The sequence below is a fragment of the Ursus arctos genome, chromosome X, assembly GCF_023065955.2.
Source record: "Ursus arctos isolate Adak ecotype North America chromosome X, UrsArc2.0, whole genome shotgun sequence".
NCBI classification, from domain to species: domain Eukaryota; kingdom Metazoa; phylum Chordata; class Mammalia; order Carnivora; family Ursidae; genus Ursus; species Ursus arctos.
This window is the reverse complement of record NC_079873.1, coordinates 73707340-73727188: the sequence shown is the minus strand read 5'-3', so window position 1 is coordinate 73727188 and position 19849 is coordinate 73707340. Positions and strand designations below refer to the sequence as shown.

General features: G+C 37.0%; 1 protein-coding gene across 7 annotated transcripts in view; it reads right to left on the bottom strand.

The window, feature by feature from the left end:
* The window catches only part of DIAPH2 (diaphanous related formin 2), a 992113-nt gene that overhangs the window by 507779 nt on the left and 464485 nt on the right, over positions 1-19849 (bottom strand). For all 7 annotated transcript variants that reach the window (XM_026483534.4, XM_057313012.1, XM_026483533.4 and 4 more), the window contains one exon: positions 15288-15382. In XM_026483534.4, coding sequence (XP_026339319.2) covers positions 15288-15382 — 95 coding nt within the window. The remainder of the gene's footprint in view (positions 1-15287; positions 15383-19849) is intronic.

Genomic DNA, 19849 nt, shown 5'->3' with positions numbered 1-19849 from the left:
CTTTTCAACAATTCCTTGGCGATTCGGGGCCTTTTCTGGTTCCACACAAATTTAAGGGCTGTTTGTACCAGTTCCTTGAAAAATGTCATTGGTATTTTGATCGAGATAGCATTGAAGGTGTAGATTGTTTTGAGTAGCATAGACATTTTACCTATGTTAATTTTTCCGATCCATAAGCATGGAATATTTTTCCATCTTTTTGTGTCTTCAATGTCTTTCAAGACTGATTTGTAGTTTCTAGAATATAGATCCTTTACGTCTCTGGTTAAGTCAATTTCAACATAATGTATGATTTCTGGTGCTATTGCAAATGGAATGTATTCCCTAATTTCTTTTTCTTCAGTCTAATTGTTCATGTATAGAAATGCGACTGATTTCTGAGCATTGATTTTGTATCCCGCCACATTACTGAATTGCTCTATAACTTCTAGTAGTTTGGGGGTGGATTCTTTTGGGTTTTTAAAAACAGAGTATCATGTCATCTGCGAAGAGAGAGAGTTGACTTCTTCTTTGCCGATCTGGATACCTTTTATCCCTTTTTGTTGTCTGATTGCTGTTGCAAGGACTTCTAGTACTATGTTGAATAATAATGGCGAGAGTGGGCATCCTTGTCATGTTCCTGATCTTAAGGGAAACGCTTCCAGCTTTTCCCCATTGAGAACGATATTTGCTGTAGGCTTTTCATAGATGGTTTTTATGAGATTGAGGAATGTACCCTCTATCCCTAGCTCTGAAGTGTTTTAATCAGGAAAGGATGCTGTATTTTGTCAAACGCTTTTTCTGCATCTGTTGAGAGGATCATATGGTTTTTGACTCTTTTCTTGTTGATATATCAATTGTATCACACTGATCAATTTGCGAATGTTGAACTACCCTTGCATCACAGGGATGAATCCCACTTGGTCATGATGGATAATCCGTTTAATGTACTTTTTGATCCTATTAGCTAGGATCTTGTTGAGAATATTGGCATCCATATTCATCAGGGATATCGGTCTGTAATTCTCCTTTTTGATGGGGTCTTTGCCTGGTTTGGGGATCAAGATAATATTGGCCTCATAGAATTTGGTAGTTTTCCTTCTGTTTCTATTTTTTGAAACAACTTTAGGAGAAGAGGTATTATTTCTTCTTTGAATGTTCGGTAAAATTCCTTGGGGAATCCATCACGCCCTGGGGTTTTGTTTTTCGGAAGGTTTTTAATCACTGCTTCAATCTCTTCATAATTAATTGGTCTGTTTAAAAAATCAATTTCTTCCTGTTTCAGTCTGGGTAGTTTATAGGTTTCCAGGAAGGCATCCATCTCTCCCAGGTTGCTTAATTTATTGGCATAAAGCTGTTGATTAAAGTTTCTAATGATCCCTCCTACTTCATTGGTGTTGGTTGTGATCTCTTCCCTTTCATTCCTAATTTTATTAATTTGGGTCCTTTCTCTATTCTTTTGGATAAGTCTTGCCAGTGGCTTATTTACTTTATTTATTCTTTCAAAGAACCAGCTTCTAGTTCTGTTGATCTGCTCTACTCTGCTCCTGGTTTCTACTTCATTGATCTCTGCTCTAATATTCATCAACTGCCTTCTCGTGCATGGATTAGGCCTGTTCTGTTGCTGTTCCAGCTTCTTGATGTGAGAATATAAAAACTGCATTTTAGACTTTTCTATTCTTTTGAGTGAGGCATGGATAGCTGTGTATTTCCCCCTTAGGACTGCCTTTGCAGTATCCCATAGGTTTTGGACCGTTGTGTTTTCATTCTCGTTGGTCTCCATAAATTGTTTAAATTGATTTTTGATTTCTGGGTTTATCAAATCATTCTTGAGCAGGATGGTTCTTAGTCTCGAAGTGTTTGAGTTTCTTCCAAATTTTTCCTTGTTGTTGAGTTCCGATTTCAACGCACTGTGTTCTGAGAATATGCAGGGAAAATTTTCAGTCTTTTAGTATCGGTTGAGACCAGTTTTGTGACCCAGAACATGATCTATTCTGGAGAATGTTCCATGGGCATTAGAATAGAATGAGTATTCTTTTGTTCTGGGGTGTAGTGTTCTATATATATATATATCTATGAGGTCCATCTGGTCCAATATGACTGATAATGGAGTGTTGAGGTCCCCTACTATTAACATATTTTTATCTATACGTCTCTTTATTCTGGTTAAGAGTTGGCTTGTGTATCTTGCTGATCCCCTGTTGGGGGCATACATATTTATAATTGTCATATCCACTTGTTGGATACATCCTTTAAGAATAATATAGTGCCCTTCTGTATCTCTAACTACAGTCTTTAGTTTAAAATCCAATCTGTCTGATATGAGAATTGCTACTCCAGCTTTCTTTTGGGGTCCATTGGCATGAAAGATGGTTTTTCGTCCCTTTACTTTCAGTCTGGATATATCTTTAGGTACAAAATGAGTCTCTTGTACACAGCAAATGGATGGGTCATGTCTTTTTATCCAACCTTCAACCCTGTGGTGTAGTGTTTTATGGGAGCATTTTGGCCATTCACATTGAGAGTGATTATTGAGAGATATTATTTTAATGATGCCATGTTGCCTGTAAAGTCTTTGTTTCTATAGATTGTAACTTTCTGTTCTCTAGCACTCTTGGGGCCTTTTTACTTTTATACAACCCCCCTTAATATCTGCTGTAGGGCTGGTTTTGTGGTTATGAAATTAGTCAGTGACTGGCGATTCTGGAAGGTCCTTATCTCTCTATCAATTCTGAATTATAGCCTTGCTGGATAAAGGATCCTTGGCTGCATGATTTTCTCTGAAAGAGCTTTAAAAATGGCCCCCCAACCCTTTCTCTCATTTCAGGTCTGTGTAGACAGGTCTGACGTAATCCTGATACTTTTGCCTCGGTATGTTAGAAATTTCTTTTCCCTGGCCGCTTTCAATACTGTATTCTTGGATCTAATATTTGCAAATTGCACTATGACGTGACGTGGCATAGGTTTGTTTTGGTTGAACTTGGGAGGGGTCCTCTCTGCCTATTGGACATGAATGCTTGTTTCCTTTGCTATTTTAGGGAAGTTTTCAGCTACAATTTGTTCAAATATCTCTTCTAGTTTTTCTGTTTTTCTCCACCCCCTTGGGGATGCCAATCATTCTGACACTGGAACGTTTCATTGAGTCAGTAATCTCCAGTAACCTACATTCTGGAGATTGGATTTTTTTGAGCCAAGTTTCTGTTTTAGCTTTCTCTTCTACCATCTCATCCTCCAATTTGCTAATTCGTCTTCTGCCTCATTTACCCTGGCCGACAGAGCATCTAGTTTTGACTGCATCTGATTCATAGCATTTTTAATTTCTGCCAGATTCGCTCTCATTTCCGCCCTTAGAGATTCTATATTCTTGTTAATATTTTCATTAATATTTTTTCAAGTCTACACATCATCTTGACCATTGTTACTCTGAACTCCATTTCTGATAATTTGGTTAAATCCATATCCATCAGTTCTGTGGCAGAGGCCAGAGACTCATTGTCTTTTCTTTGCTGGGGGGGGATTTCTCCTTCTCATCATTCTGATGAGGAGAGGTTGCGGGGTTGTCCCGAGCCGAAATTATTGACCAGGACCCATGTAGTGCGCACTTGTTTTATAGGGACCTTAGGGATGTGGGCTTCTTGATTTTCCAGCCTGCCTTCTGGGGGAGGGGCCTGCCACACTGATACTCAGGCAACCCTGTTTGGGTAGAGTCTCCGCGTCCCCTGCAAGGGGGCATGGCGTTGGACACAATGTGAGCCGGTATTTCCAGCCTTTTGTTCTCTGGCGGCTTTCCCTGGAGGTTTGCTGTGCCTCTTCTGAGAGTCAGAGCAGCAGTGGCCGAATCCCAGCCTCTGTCAGAACATCGATATCGCAGTCCGCTCTCCACTGAGCTCTTCTGGCCTCTTTAACTCTGTTTCTGTTGGTGCTGCTAAACCCTGCAGCGTCCCGGGATGTGCGTCCCACAGCCGGCATCCCAGCTCTCACTTCCAGGGCTGGCAGGTCTCTGTCCTTTGTGTTTCTAACACCACCAGCCGCCACGCACACCCTGGAGCTCTGGTTTTCAGTCTGGTAGCGCGCATTCCCAGGCTCACGGTGTCAGTGTGCTCTCTCGCGGGTGCCGGCCCGTGAGTTCGCCTGTTCCCCAGTGCAGGTGAATACCGCTTCCTGGCTCCCGAACGCGGAGGCTCCCTCCCCCTTCCATTTCTCTTCCGATATCTGTGCGCACGTTCATGGCTCCCTGCTTCGTACCTCAATACTCAGTGCTGGAGATGTTCATTTGTATAGGTCCAGGTGTATCTTCCTACGTCTCAGGCTGATTCCGTGGGTGTTCAGGATGGTCTGGTACCTATCCAGCTCGACTCAGGGGCCAGCTGAAAAAGGGGACCCCTACTCCTCCACTATCTTAACTCCAACCTCTTTGCTGATTTTTTAAGTCCAATTATTTGGTTTTCTACTCTTAAGTTGTAGGAGTTCCTTATATATATTGAATATTAACTGCTATCAGATTTGTGGTTTGCAAATATTTTCTCCTATACTCTAGGCTGTCTTTTCAATTTGTTGACTATTTCCTGTGCTGTGCAGAAAACTTAGTTTGATGTAGTCCCACTTGTTTATTTTTGCTTTTAGTGTCACATCAAAAAAATATTTCCATGATCAATGTCAAGGACATTTTCCCGTTTTCTTCTAGGAATTTTATAATTTCATGACTTACATTTAAGCCGTTAAAAATGCATTTCAAATTAATTTTTGTGAGTGGTATGAGATAAGGTTCCAGTTTCATTTCTTTGCACATGACTATCCAGTTTTCCCAGCACAGTTTATTGAAAGGATTATCCTTTTCTTCATTCAGTATTCTTAGCCACCTTATCCAGTATTATTTGACTGTATATGTACAGGTTTATTTCTGGGCTCTCAATTCTGTTCCATTGATCTACATACCATAATGTTTAGATTACTATAGTTCTGTAATACAGTTTGATATCAGGAGGTGTGATGCCTCCATCTTTATTCTCTCCTGGGATTGTTTTGGCTATTCATGATTCGTTATGGTTTCATATGAATTGTAGGGTTATTTTTTCTATTTCTGTAAAAAAGTGCTACTGGAGTCTTGATAGAAATTCTATTTTAGGGGCGCCTGGGTGGCACAGCGGTTGGGCGTCTGCCTTCGGCTCAGGGCGTGATCCCGGCGTTATGGGATCGAGCCCCACATCAGGCTCCTCCGCTGTGAGCCTGCTTCTTCCTCTCCCACTCCCCCTGCTTGTGTTCCCTCTCTCGCTGGCTGTCTCTCTCCTGTCAAATAAATAAAAATCTTAAAAAAAAAAAAAAAAAGAAATTCTATTTTATCTATAGATGGCTTTGGGTAGTATGAACATTTTAACAAAATAATTCTTCCAATCCATGAACATGAAATATCTTTGCATTTACTTGTGTCTTCTTCAATTTCTGTCATCAGTGTCTTAGAGATTTCAGGTTACAAATCTTTCATCTCCTTAAATTTATGACTAAGTATTGGACTGTTCTTAATGCTATTGTGAGACTGTTTCCTTTTCAGATATTTTTTGTTACTACACAGAAACACAATTGCTTTTTGTATGTTAACGTTGTATCCTGCAACTTTTCTGAATTTGCTTATTAGTTTAACAGTGTTTTGATGGAGTCTTTATGATTTTCTAGATTTAAGATCATGTGATCTGCAAACAGACATTTTACTTCTCCCTTTCCAATCTGAATGCATTTTATTTATTTTCATGCTTCATTGCCCAGGTTAGGACTACCAGTACTAGGCTGAGTAGGAGTGGAAAGAATGGACACCCTTTCCTTATTCCTGATCTTGGAGGAAAAGCTTTCCACCTTTCATCATTCAGTATGATATTAGCTATATGCCTATCACTTATGGCCTTTAACATGTTGAAGTATGCTTCTTCTAGACCCAAATTGTTGAGAAGTTTTATCATGAATGGATGTTAAATTTTGTGAAATGCTTTTTCTGCATCTATTGAGATGATCATATGGGTTTTATATTTCATTCTATTAATGTGATGTATCCAATTTATTGATTTATGTATATTCAACTATCTTTGCATCGTAGATCTGAATCACACTTGATCATGGGGTATGATCCTTTTAATGAATTGTTGAATTCAATTTGCTAGCTGTTGTTGATAAATTTTGCATTCATATTTATCAGGTATATTGGCCTATTCCTTTCTTGTAGTGTTTTTATTTGCTTTTGGTATCAGGGTAATGCTGGTGTCATAATGAAATTGGGAGTATTCCTTCCTCTTCACATTTTTGGAAGCATCACAGAAGGACTGGTGTTAATTCTTTTTTAAGCGTTTGGTAAAATTCATGAGTGAAATCATCTGCTCTTAGAATTCTTTGTTGACGGGTATTTGATTACTGCCTCAATCTCCTTAGTCATTATGGTCTGTTCATATATCCTATTTCTTCATGATTCAGTCTTGTTAGGTTGTATGTTACTCAGAATCTATCAATTTCCTCTAGGCTGTGCAATTAGTTGGCATATAATTGTTTACAGTAGTCTTTCATAATCCTTTTTCTTTGGCATCAGATTAATGTCTCCTATTTATAATTTTATTTATGTGGATCTTCTCTCTTTTTTTTCTTGGGTTAGTCTAGCTAAGGCTTCTCAGTTTTATCTTTCCAAAGAACTAACTCTTAGTTTAATTGATCTTTTCTATTGTTTTCTTATTCTCAATTTCATTTATTTCTGCTTCTACTGTTTATTATAATTTCCTTCTGCCTACTAACTTCAGGCTCAGTTCTTTACTTCTTTCTAGTACCCTGAGGTGTAAAGGTATTTGAGATTTTTTTTTTTTTGATGTATGTGTTTATCCCTAAATTCCCTGTTAGAACTGCTTTAATTCCATCCCATAAGTTTTGTCTCAACCAATATTTTTTAATTTCAGTTTTTAAAACTTTCTGTAATCTATTAGTTGTTCAGGAGTATGCTATTGAATTTCCATGTATTTGATTTCTAGTTCGATACGATCGTGGTCAGAAAAGATACTTGGGGTGGCTTGTGCCAACCTGCCAGATGAGTAGCTTCATGGCTTTGGCTTCCACTACAGCCCTGTTCAGGCTGTGGGGCCTGGAACCTGCTGCAGTTCTCGTGGCTGGTTGGGCAGCTCAAGAGAGTTCCATGGACTGCTGGGATATACAAAAATGTTTAGAGGTAAGCTCAGATCACATGGACAGAACGGTAGTTATGGCTCTGGTTCCCAAAGAAGAGCATCTTAACAAAGACCAGAAACTATGAAGCAAGCAGCTAACCTAGCTCCTCCCAGAGGATCTCAGAAAGGAAATTTATGAACTTTGGGGAAAGTATGAGACCCAATCCTGTGCAGAGGCCAAATCTGTGAAGCAGGTAGACCAATGTGAGATGATTCTTCAGGCATCTGATTATGAAGACCTTGAAAACAAACCTGGGAGGCTGCAGGACTTCTATAATTCCACAGCAGGAAAATTCAGTTCACCCTGAGATAGTTCAACTTGTTTCTGAACTTGAAGAGGAAAGAAAACACTAACATAGCTGCCACCACCAAGTGAGCCACCCTCCTGATATGTTCTCTGTGTTACTACACTCATGTGACAAACATTTTATTTTTCCATTTCATAGTGTTGTTTTGCCACTGTTAGCTTTTGATTCCCCAGATATAAGTCTATTCATTTGCAACTGCCTGGACTCCAGTAAGAAATGTGATACAATCTTCATAACAAAAGAAGCTACAGAACAGAATGTGGTCCTGAAAAAGCCATGGATGCAGATTGAGGGCAGTGCAGGGAGGTTTTTCTAAACTAAATACATTATTAATACCTTAAAAAGAAGAAATACCTGGTATGATTTTAATCTACTTAAATTTGCTACTATTTTTGTTATCTATCATATGATCTATCCTGGATATTGTTCCATGTGCACTTAAAAAGATTATGTATTCTGCTGCTATTGTATGAAATGTTCTATATATGTCTACTATGCCCATTTGGTCTATAGTTTTGTTTGAATCTACTGTTTCCTTATTGATTCTTTTTTGGATAATCTATTCATTGTTGAAACTGGGTATTAAAATCCCCAAGTACTACTGAATTTCTAGGCTTTGCTTTTTTCTTTAGTTCTTTTAGTTCTATTAGTATTCATATTTATACATTAAAGTATCCCAATGTTGGGTGCATAATTATTTATAATTGTTTTATCTTCTTGATTAAATCACCCTTTTAACATATCTTGATGCTGTTTTGACCTTTTCCCTCTTTTTTAATTCTATTTTGTCTAAGTATAGCAACACATGCTTTCTTTTGGTTACCATTTACTCGAAGTATCTCTTTACATCCCTCCACTCTCAATCTATCTGTGTCCTTAAAGCTAAAGTTATTCTCTTGTGAGTCTCAGATCCAGTGGTGATAAACTCCTTCAGCTTTGTTTAACAAAATCTTTATCTTTTCTTCATTTCTGAAAAATAGCTTTACCAGGTGTAACAGTTTTAAATGACAGTTTTTTCTTTCAATATTTTGAAAATACCATCCCACCATCTCCTGGCCTGCCATGCTTCTCTTGAGAAATCCACTGATAGTCCTATAGGCTTTCTTCACTCTTCCTTTTTTGTTTGTTTGTTTGTTTTTACTCCTGTGACTGCATCATTTCAAATGATCTATCTTTCAGTTCACTCTTGAACTGCCTGATCAAGTGTGATGTTAAATTTTCTATTGAATTCTTCTATTCAGTAAATTGTATTCTTCATCTCTAGGATTTCTGTTTGGTTCTTTTTTGATGGTTACTATTCTTTGTTGAACTTCTCATTTTGTTCATTTATCATTTTCCAAATTTTATTTAGTTGTCTTTCTGTGTCTTCTTGTAGTTCACTAAAATTCTTTAAGAGGATTATTGTGAATTTGTTTTCAGAAAGTTCATAGATCTCCATTTCTTGAGGGTCAGTTTTTGGATCTTTATTAGTTTCCTTTGGTGGTGTCATTTTTACATTATTTATTGCGATTCCTGGTTCCATGGGTTAGTATCTGCACATATGAGTAAGTGATCTCTTCTAAACTTCACAGGTTTGCTGAGGGAACTGCGGGGCCGATAATACTTCCGTGAGCTCTGGGAAGGCCTCCGGGCTCTGCCAGTTTCAGTCCCCGAAGGTGCCGCGGTTGGACTCACATGACGGGTGCTGTGTCATGCTTGGCACAGCGCCACCCCACATACCACCCATTTTGGTAAGCTGGTAGTATCTGTGGGCATGCAGGGCCTGCTATTGGGGCCTCTAGTTTGGTAAGGCCATTCCAGTATCTGAGGTCAGAGGGGATAGTGCTGGTTAGGCTCCACTGTTAGATGGGCTTGCTATCTGGGCTCCACATTCAACCAGAGCCACTGGTGGGCTCCCTGATCATGTGGGGCTACTGGCTTGTTTTGCAGTCAGGTGGGGTCACTAGCTAAATTCTCCAATCACATCTGTTCAAGTGAGGTCATAAACTGTGGTCCCTGCAGGGTGGTGCCACTGTTTGGACTCTGCAATTGGTTATGGCTATGGGCTGGACTCTGCAAATGACCCTGGGTAGCTGGGGTCTCAGGCTGCACTCCTTGAGTAGACGGTGCTGCTGGCTAGACCATGTACAGTTAGAGCCACAGCCTATACTCTACAAGCATCTGAGGTTGTAGGCTGTGCCCCAGTGTTGGGCAGGGCTGTAGGTTAGGCTTCATGATCAGGTAGGCTACTGGATATGCTCTAACATTGGGCAAGGTCACTGACTGCACTCTCTAGTTGAGAGGGTCCTCCAACTGTATCTCACAGTTCAGTGGGGTTAGGGAGCCAAGCAACATCCCTGCCCAGCGGTTGAGTATACACTCTGGCCCTGCATACCCAGGCAACCTGAATAGTCACTTTGGGCAGGCTTGGAGCCCAGCCTACGGTAACAAGCAGGAATGTGGTCTGTCAAGATCTGAGGGCTGGTTGGTATAAGCTGGTTGGTATAAGCCCCATCCCCATTCTTCATCTCTATCTGATACACCCCCCAACACACACACACAGATTCCCCCAGTGATCTCTATAAGGTGACACCTAAGTGGGCCTTCTGGGAAGCGTCCCACAATGCTGGGGGAGCTGGATGTCCACCGAGGGTTCTCTTCTCCCACTAGAGAAACTGTATGCCCACAGGGGCCTTCTCAGTGCAGTGCTATGCTAATCTAGGGAAGGACAATATGATCAGAATACAGCTGTTTTCTTACCCTCCTAATGTGGTCCTTCTTGTTCTCTGTGCACTAGGAGGGTGTATTAGTATCATCCCTGGGTCTGGGATTTTCACAACGGTGTCTTCTCTACGGATAGTGGTTAGGGAGACTGAAGTTGGGAACAACTTATGTCAGCCAGCTTGACTGGGAAACTTTTCTACACTAGTTTCTGGTCTTTTGGTTTGTGCCTTGAACCCTTTAACACCAGTTTACGGATCCTTTTCTCACAATGAAATAAAACACAAAGGAATATAAAAGAAACAGATTGTATTAAAATAGTTAACATATTTACAAAAATAAATTGTGACGTAATAATAGATATGCATCTTGATTAAAGCATTAAAAAATAAGATCTAGTGGGAGCTTTAATAACTAGTGTAATTTTGAAGTACTAATGACTTTAAATAATATTTTAAGATATCTGCTTCAAATTTAATGTGATATGAAAATATTTATAATTTCTATTAGTGACAAAGTTAGAGGTACTATTAATATTGCTTTTTCTGTTACCTACATTGTTCATCAAATGAAATATTAAATGTTAGGTAAAAGTTAAAAAATAGGGGTGCCTGGGTGGCACAGCGGTTAAGCGTCTGCCTTCGGCTCAGGGCGTGATCCCGGCGTTATGGGATCGAGCCCCACATCAGGCTCCTCTGCTATGAGCCTGCTTCTTCCTCTCCCACTCCCCCTGCTTGTGTTCCCTCTCTCGCTGGCTGTCTCTATCTCTGTCAAATAAATAAATAAAATCTTTAAAAAAAAAAGTTAAAAAATAAAGACTCAGTATTTTTCATATCTAAGTTCAGGAGCCCCTGAATTCTATTAGTTACCAAAGAGGGGCTTTGAATCCCTGGTTAAAAACCTTTGCTTCATACATATCTTTGTAAATTATGCTGCAGTTATATTATACTGCCTTCTATGTTAAACATCCTTTTTTCTATATACGCTTTGTGAATATGACCATAATCTCCCTAGCAACACAATTTCCCCAGCCAGCCTTTAAGAATCATTTACATGCACTAATGTTCTAAAATAAAACACACTTTTATTTTTCCCTTAACATTTAAATCAATTTTTTGCAAGTGCTAGTTTCATTTCTTTGTCAATGTTCTATATGTAAGTAGGCCTACAAATATTTGATTTTTACCCCTGATATCCTGAAAACATGGGTTTTAGATTTTTCTCTTAGTAGATCAAATTTAAATTATACTGATACAGACTTTCAAAGCTGAATAATAACCCTAAGAATCACCTAAATTTAGTTCATATTATTTGGAACTAACTCATAATTATATATATTAAAAGCTCCTCAACAAACTCACAATATGGTGTACTTTTTAAAATGTTTCTATGTGTTCCTGTATTTCAGGACATCTCAACATCTTCCACACAATGGAATCAGTTTCTAGCTTAAATTCAGATAATTTGAAATAAGGGAAACATTAGTATTTTTATTAATAACCTGAAAATTTGGGCTTCTTCTTGCTAATTACATTACATATATATAATTTATTATATTATATTATATTTTATTATATATATTGCATGTTTTTAAATAAGATATTCATCCTGCTAAATAACTAAAATATATTAGTTGTCTGATTGGAAAGAGCCTATTGACCTATACTGGAGAGATACTACTACTTTAACTCTCTAGGAAGCAGTGTGTCCTTAATTGTTTTTTGTTGTTTTGTTGTTATGAGGAGACAAACATCTCCTGTGAGCAATATACTATGATTATGCATGGATGGAATTTAGCACTGTAATCAAATAGAACTTACAACAAAGTTAATCTGATGATACATATTTAATGCTATGCACTATCAATGTGCTACATGGTAATTAGACATGAATTGTAAACAGCTCCTGTGAATGGCAAATTGATATTACTTTTGCATCACTGAAGCAAATGTTTCTGAGATGGGAGGGTGAAAAAAAGCAGTAGTGATTCTAGTCTTTTCTCTTGCCTGAGGAAAGCAGTCACCTTTGTGTTCTGGAAAATTGACTATCTGTTTCAATCCAGGACCTTCTTCCTTACCAAAAGATACTCAGATGTTTGATTTGTCTGGATAAACATACTACTAACTTCAATAACTCACATGAGTTATGTATCATCTGTGCCTTATACACAAGTGGCGCAATTCCAATCACACATACTATTAAATTGCATGTTAAGTAGTTTTCTCCTATAAGCAGAACTAAAGAAATGATTTTTGATTGAGCAGGGTAAGGACTGAGAGGAAATTTCGGAGTATCTGGCATTGAGAAGAAAAGCAATGTGGCTTGAAAAAAGTCCTCGGTGGTATGCTTTCAACAAAAAGAAGGCACAAAATTGGTGGGGCAAAGGATGCAAGGGGTAAAACACATGAATATATGGAAAAAAAAAATAGATAAAGGCTTAGAAAAGTGAATGAAAGTCTAGAAAAAAGGAAGAGATGACACAAGCCCAGGTCAACCCATTTACAGCAAACAGGGAAGCATCTGGTATAACATACACTAAAAGAGCCTGGCAGGATCTTTATGATTCTCCATAACTCATCTTCCCAGTGTATAATCCAAGATTTAGCATAATAATGAAATTTCAAAAGCAGTTGCTTTCACTGCATAGTGGATAAAATTAAACCAGCAAATTGAAGAATTTAGACACAATTTATTGCCATCTCCAAATTGAAAGCAATCCATTCCTCCAAACTGGACCAGGCTTACCCAATTTAAAGAGAGACAAACAGGTACTGTTTATGCTACAAAATAAAATGGAACAGAAAAAAAAATCCCACATAATAAATTTCTATATATACATATTTTAAAAGCTTGTTGCATATTAGAGGGACATTCAGAAGTGAGAATCTTTCTCTGGTTCTTACATTCCCTAAAGAGTTGAAAACATGACCTAAAAAATAATCAATATTTTGAATGTTACCGGCAAATAAAGACCACAGCAGCATTCTAAATAATTACATTCTTTTTTATTTACCAAAGTATGTGAAGGAAAAGCTACATAGTTTTAATGGGTAAAATAAATGGCTAAATTGATTAATTCTTCAAAATATGGTTCTATTTTACTGTAATTTCATTAGAGAAAAGACTAAAAAGCTTTGGAGTCAGAAATTTGTCTAATTGTACGTTAAAATTAAACCGTCCAATTGAAAAAAAGGGGGAATACTAAATCGCGTTTAGGTTTCATTCCTCACTCATTCTGACTACTGTGCAAAGAATCATGGGACTTAGATGGACAGGACAAATGTGATCAGCTCTCCATTTCTACTCACAGAAATATGCACTTGCTAGTTGCACAGAAAAACACTTTTTTTAAAACTTTTCCACAGGGGGATTTATCAAAGTGTAACTCTTATTGAGATTAACGTAAGTATGTCACGTTAATAAAGAGCCTACATAAACTCATTAAACCTTAGCCTTAAAAAATAAATTTCTATTTATCTATATTTATATTATAATATGTACATTTAAAAAATTTACATGAGGTAATCTGTAACACAAGCCTACATTACAAAATGGAGGAACTTCCATATACACTTAGTCTGCTCAAATGACAGAGACAGGTTCTCTGAAATTCAGAGACAGTCTGAGGGCAATATGGTAAAACTCTCACAACACAAACTACCCAAGTCTTTTTAAAATCAAAGCAATCTTTATGGCTTAAAAACAAACAACATAGTCTGTCATGTTTCATTCCCCCTTCTGATTACCCCCCCTTTCTTTATCCCTTTCTTCTCCTACCTATGGACTCTAAGAAACAAACTGAGGGCTTCAGAGGGGAGGGGGCTGGGGGAATGGGATAGGCTGGTGATGGGCAGTAAGGAGGGCACGTATTGCATGGTGCACTGGGTGTTATACACAACTAATGAATCATCGAACTTTACATCAAAAACCAGGGATGTACTTTTTTATATAATAAAAAAATATTTAAAAAAATAAAATAAAATATCCATCATGATGCAGGTAACTCTATGACAGTACTTAAGGTTCTTAAGGTAGCCATAAATTGAGTAACCAGCTATTTGTTACAATGAAATATTTTATATTTTTAAACATAGTGCTAAAGTTACACTTTTTAAGCATTCTACCTTTCATTTTAAAATTTGTCCCTAATATTTTATTACTGGTTTAAACATTTTAGGCACACGTGCACTGTGTCAGCAGCAAAGAAATAAATAAAGATTGTAGTACGTAACATACAGAAACTGACACATTTTGCAGACTATGTATATGATTTCAATATTAAGAAATTAAACTTGGAGAGAATGACTTTAAAAAAATAATAATAAATAAAAAAATAAAAACAAACAACAAAAAACCCTACAATGACTATGTCTTCACAGTTCTTCCTTCTAGAAATTAAACTAGACAGGACCAGACATACCAAGAATTGTAAAAATATGTTAGATCTTGTATAGTGCTTTATTCTACAGAGCACATTATTTGGTTTACTACACTTGTATTCTCAGAAGTGGAAACAGAGATTTAGCAAGCTAAAATAACTGGCTCATGGAAGGCAGAAAAATGGAACAGAAAGAGCAATAGATTTAGAACCATGAGAGATTTTGTTCTGAATCCCAGCTCTGCTCTGCCACTTACCATCTATGTGACATTGGGCAATCTATTTAAGCCTCAGTTTTCTTTTCTGTAACATGAAGATAATAGTCTGTACCTCATAGGATTGTTATAAAATTCAACGAGATAAAATATGTAAAGTGACACAATTCCTAGCACATGTTATGTGCCTAACAAAGAATAACTTTAACATTTACCAATTGATCATGAGCAAGGCATATAACCTTTTGACTTCCCCACTATACCATCCATAAAATTATAATAACAATATTTACTTAACAGAGTTATTGTGATGATGAAATACATGCAATTTTATATACAGTGAATGATAGGCAGAAACATAGATCTTCTATGTTCAATACTCTTACTGGTAACAAAGCTAGATACTCCTGATTCTATTACCAAAATATAGAAGAACATTTTCCCACAACTGCATTGAGAAAATAACAATCTAAAATACCTGTGAAAATGAATTTTAAAAGGAAAATACGCAAGTTACCTGAATTAAGGCTTCAGTCAGCATGTCTTCATTAACCTCCAGAATAATATTTTTTATATCTTCATATGGCATACGATATGATCCTAGGAAGATAGCTTAAAATAAAAGTAGATTTTATTAAAAATGGAACAGCATCGAAATTTTAAAGTCCTAATAAATACCTTATTCTCATTTTCATAGACTCAAAACAATGAAATTTGTCACCAATATTAATTTACAATTAGGAACAAACAAAAGTGGTTTCCATTTGAGAGACTACACTACTGCTCTAGGCAAAATGGCCTACTACTTCAGGCTCTAATGTTTACAGGTTGTACATACTTATATAGAAATTAAAACCGCTACTAATAATGCTGATGACTACATGCTTATGCATTTTAGATCAAGCTGTCATAAAATGACTCATGAGAGAGTTTATTTCAAGTTGGCCTTTTATTTCAGCACTGAATTTAATATGGCTATTGTCAGACGCTTCTCAAGAATAACAATAAAGTAACCAAATACAAAAAAGAATCATATCAATCTATTTTGCGATTCTCCTACATAAGAAAAAATTAAAGTGTCTGAATCATCAGTGTTATATGAACTCCTGCTGAAAATCACGTGGTATACTATCAGTAGTACTACATTTTCACAATTTCCCTCTCAACTTTTTCTTAATTGGATAAATTTTATGTCATACTGAAATAATTCAACAGATTACACTGAGAAAAGCTTCACCTAATTCAAAAAGTATTTTTCAACAACTCATTCCACTTTAACTTCCACTAAACACACATTTTAATGAACACTGATGTGTTCTTATCACCAGAACATGAATATATTCCTATAATTTTTTTTTCATGTAAAGGTCTATATAATTTCACTGGTGCCTAAAGGAAAAAACAAATCCTCACTGTCAAGGCAAATGATTACCTAGACATAAACACCACGTGAGATCTCCATAACCTAAATAATGTTGACATATTTCAACTACCAATTAAGATCATACTGTGTTTTTTTTTTAAAGTACTGAGCATCCACTTTATAAAGAAAATGTACTCTCAGTTAAGCAATGTACACATTCACAACTATTAGGAGACTTCTTTCCTGACAGCACCATTCCAACTCACAGGAGAATGATGACTTCTTTATTTTAATCTGATTCCCTATGGCAAATCCCTTAACAAAATAAACTCCCATGGTATTTCTTTGCATAATTAGATATGCTTGATATGTCGTAATTTCTCATGCATAGAATATAAACATAATCTGTGGGAAAAAAATTGCTGAATTCAAAACAGAGGGGAGAATATGTAAAGTAAAATGTAAGGCTTAGTTAAATGAAGACGGGTTTAACTGTCCAGCTGCTTTAGCAAAACATGTTTAATGGCTGACTGATTTGTTGAAGGCTTTGAGGTTCACTAAACACTTTTTTTTTTATTTTTATTTAAATTTAGTTAACATAAAGTGCAATATTGGTTTCAGGACCAGAATTCAGTGATTCATCACTTACATACAACACCTAGTGCTCATCACAACAAGTGCCCTCTTTAATACCCATCAAACACCTAGCCCATCCCCCACCGTCCTCTTTCCATCAATCCTCAGTTCTCTATTCTTAAGAGTCTCTTATGTTTTGTTTCGCTCTCTCCTTTTTTTCTTATCCCTCTTCCCATATGTTCATTTGTTTTCTTTCTTAAATCCACATATGACCAAAATCATATGGAATTTGTCTTTCTCTGGTTGACTTACTTCACTTAGCATAATACATAATCCATTCATGTCATTGCAAATGGCAAGATATCATTCTTTTTGATGGCTGAGCAATATCCCATTGCATGCATATATATACACACACACACACACACACACACACACACACACACACACACATATATATATATATATATACATACCAAATCTTCTTTATCCATTCATCAGTCAATGGACATTTCGGCTCTCTCCTTAATCTGGCTATTGCTGATAATGTTACCACAAACACCAGAGTGCATGTACCCTTTTGAATGTATTCTTTTGTCTTCTATGGGTAAATATCTACTAGTGCAACGGCTGGATCTTGGGGTAGTTCTATTTTTAATATTTTGAGGAACCTCTATTCTCCACAGTGGCTGCACCAGTTTGCATTCCTACCAACAGTGCAAGAGGGCTCCCCTTTCTTCAAATCCTTACCCAAACCTACTGCTTATGTTAATTTTAGCCATTCTGCAACTTTGAGATGGTATATCTCATCGGGGTTTTGATTCATATTTCCCTCATGATGCGTGACGTGGAGCATTTTTCATGTGTTTGTTAGCATCTGGATGTCTTCTTTGGAAAAGTGTCTATTCATGTCTTCTACCCATTTTTTTTAGGATTTTATTTATTTACTTAGAGGAGGGAGGGAGAAAGAGACGGACAGACACACACACACAGAGATACAGAGAGAGAGAGAGAGAGAGAGAGAGAAGAGAGGAAGATGGAGCAAGAGAATCCCAAGCAGAATCTACCCTTAGCAGGGAGCCCAACTCGAGGTTCAGTCTCACAAAGCCGAAATCGTGACCTGAGCCCAAATGAAGGATCAGAAGCTTAACTGACTGAGCCACCCAGGTGTCCCTTCTTCTGCAGATTTCTTAACTGGATTATTTGCTTTTTGGGTGTTGAGTTTGATAAGTTCTTTATAGATTTAGGATATCAACTCTTTATCAGGTATGTCATTTGCAAATATCTTCTCCCATTGTGTAGGCTGCCTTTTGGTTTTGTTGATTGTTTCCTTTGCTGTGAAAAAGGTTTTTATCTTAACGAAGTCCCAATAGTTTATTTTTGCTTTTTTTCCCCTTGCCTCCAGGGATGTGTCCAGTAATAAGTTGCTATGGCTGAGCTTAAAGAGGTTTTTGCCTGTGTCCTCCTCTAGGATTTTGATGGTTTCCTGTCTCGCATTTAGGTCTTTCATTAATTTTGAATTTAATTTTGTGTATGGTGTACAAGAGTGATCCACTTTCATTCCTTTCCATTTTGCTGTCCAGTTTTCCTGATACCATTTGTTGAAGACACTCTTTTCTCCATTGGATATTCGTTCCTGCTTTCTCAAAGATGAAGTGACCGTATGCTTGTGGGTCCATTTCTGGGTTTTCTATTCTAGTCCATTGATCTCTGTGTATATTTTTGTGCCAGTACCATACTGTCTTGATCACTACATCTTTGTTGCGTAACTTGAAATCTGGAATCTTGTTGCCTCCAGTTTTGGTTTCCTTTTTCAATATTGCTTTGCCTATTCAGGGTCTTCTGTGCTTCCATACAAATTTTAGGATTGTTTGTGAAAAATTATAGTGGTATTTTGATAGGGATTGCATTAAGTGTGTAGATTGCTTTAGATAGTATATACATTTTAACAATGTTTGTTCTTTCAATCCATGAGCACAGAATGCTTTTCCATTTCTTTGTGTCCTCTTCGATTTCTTTCATAACTCTTCTATAGTTTTCAGAGTACAGATCTTTTACTTCTTTAGTTTATTCCTAGGTATCTTATGGTTTTTGGTGCACTTGTAAATAGGATCAGCTCCTTAATTACTGTTTCTGCTGCTTTGTTATTGGTGTATAGGAATGCAGCAGATTTCTGCACGTTCATTTTCTATCCTGCAAATTTGCTGAATTCATGTATTACTTCAAGCAATTTTTGGTGGAGTCTTTCAGGTTTTCTAGATAGAGTATCGTGTTGTCTGTAAATAGTGAAAGTTTGACTTCTTCCTTGTCGATTTCAATGCTTTTTATTTCTTTTTGTTGTCTGACTGCTGAGGCTAAGACTTCCAGTACTATGTTAAACAGTAATGGTGACAGTAAACATCTTTGTCTTGTTCCTGACCATAGAGGAAAAGCTCTCAGTTTTTCCCATTGAGGATGATAGTACCTGTGGGTCTTAAGTATATGGCCTTTATGATGTTGAGGCATTTTCCATCTATCCCTACTTTTTTGAGGGTTTTTATCAAGAAAGGATGGTATATTTTGTCAAATGCTTTTTCTGCATCTATTGAGAGGATCAGTAGTCTATATCCTTTCTTTCATTAATGGGGTGTATCAAATTGATTGATTTACAAATATTGAAACACCCCTGCAGCCCAGGAATAAATCCCACTTGGTCGTGTTGAATAATTCTTTTAATGTACTGTTGAATTAAATTAGCTAGTATTTTTTTTTTTTTTTTTTGAGAATTTTTGGATCCATGTTAATCAGGGATATTGGCCTATAATTTTCCTTTTTACTAGGGTCTGTGTCTGGTCTTGGAATCAAGGTAATGATGCCTTTGTAGAATGAGTTCAGAAGTTTTCCTTCCATTTCTATTTTTTGAAACAGTTTAAGAAGAATAATATTAAGTCTTCTTTAAATGTCTGGTAGTATTCCCCTGGGAAGGCATCTGGCCCAGGACTCTTCTTTGTTGGGAGATTTCTGATTACTGATTCAATTTCATTACTAGTTATGGGTCTGTTCAAATTTTCTATTTCTTCCTGTTTCAGTTTTGGTAGTTTGTAAGTTTCAATGAATTTGTCTATTTCTTCCAGATTGCCCAGTTTGTTGGCAAATAATTT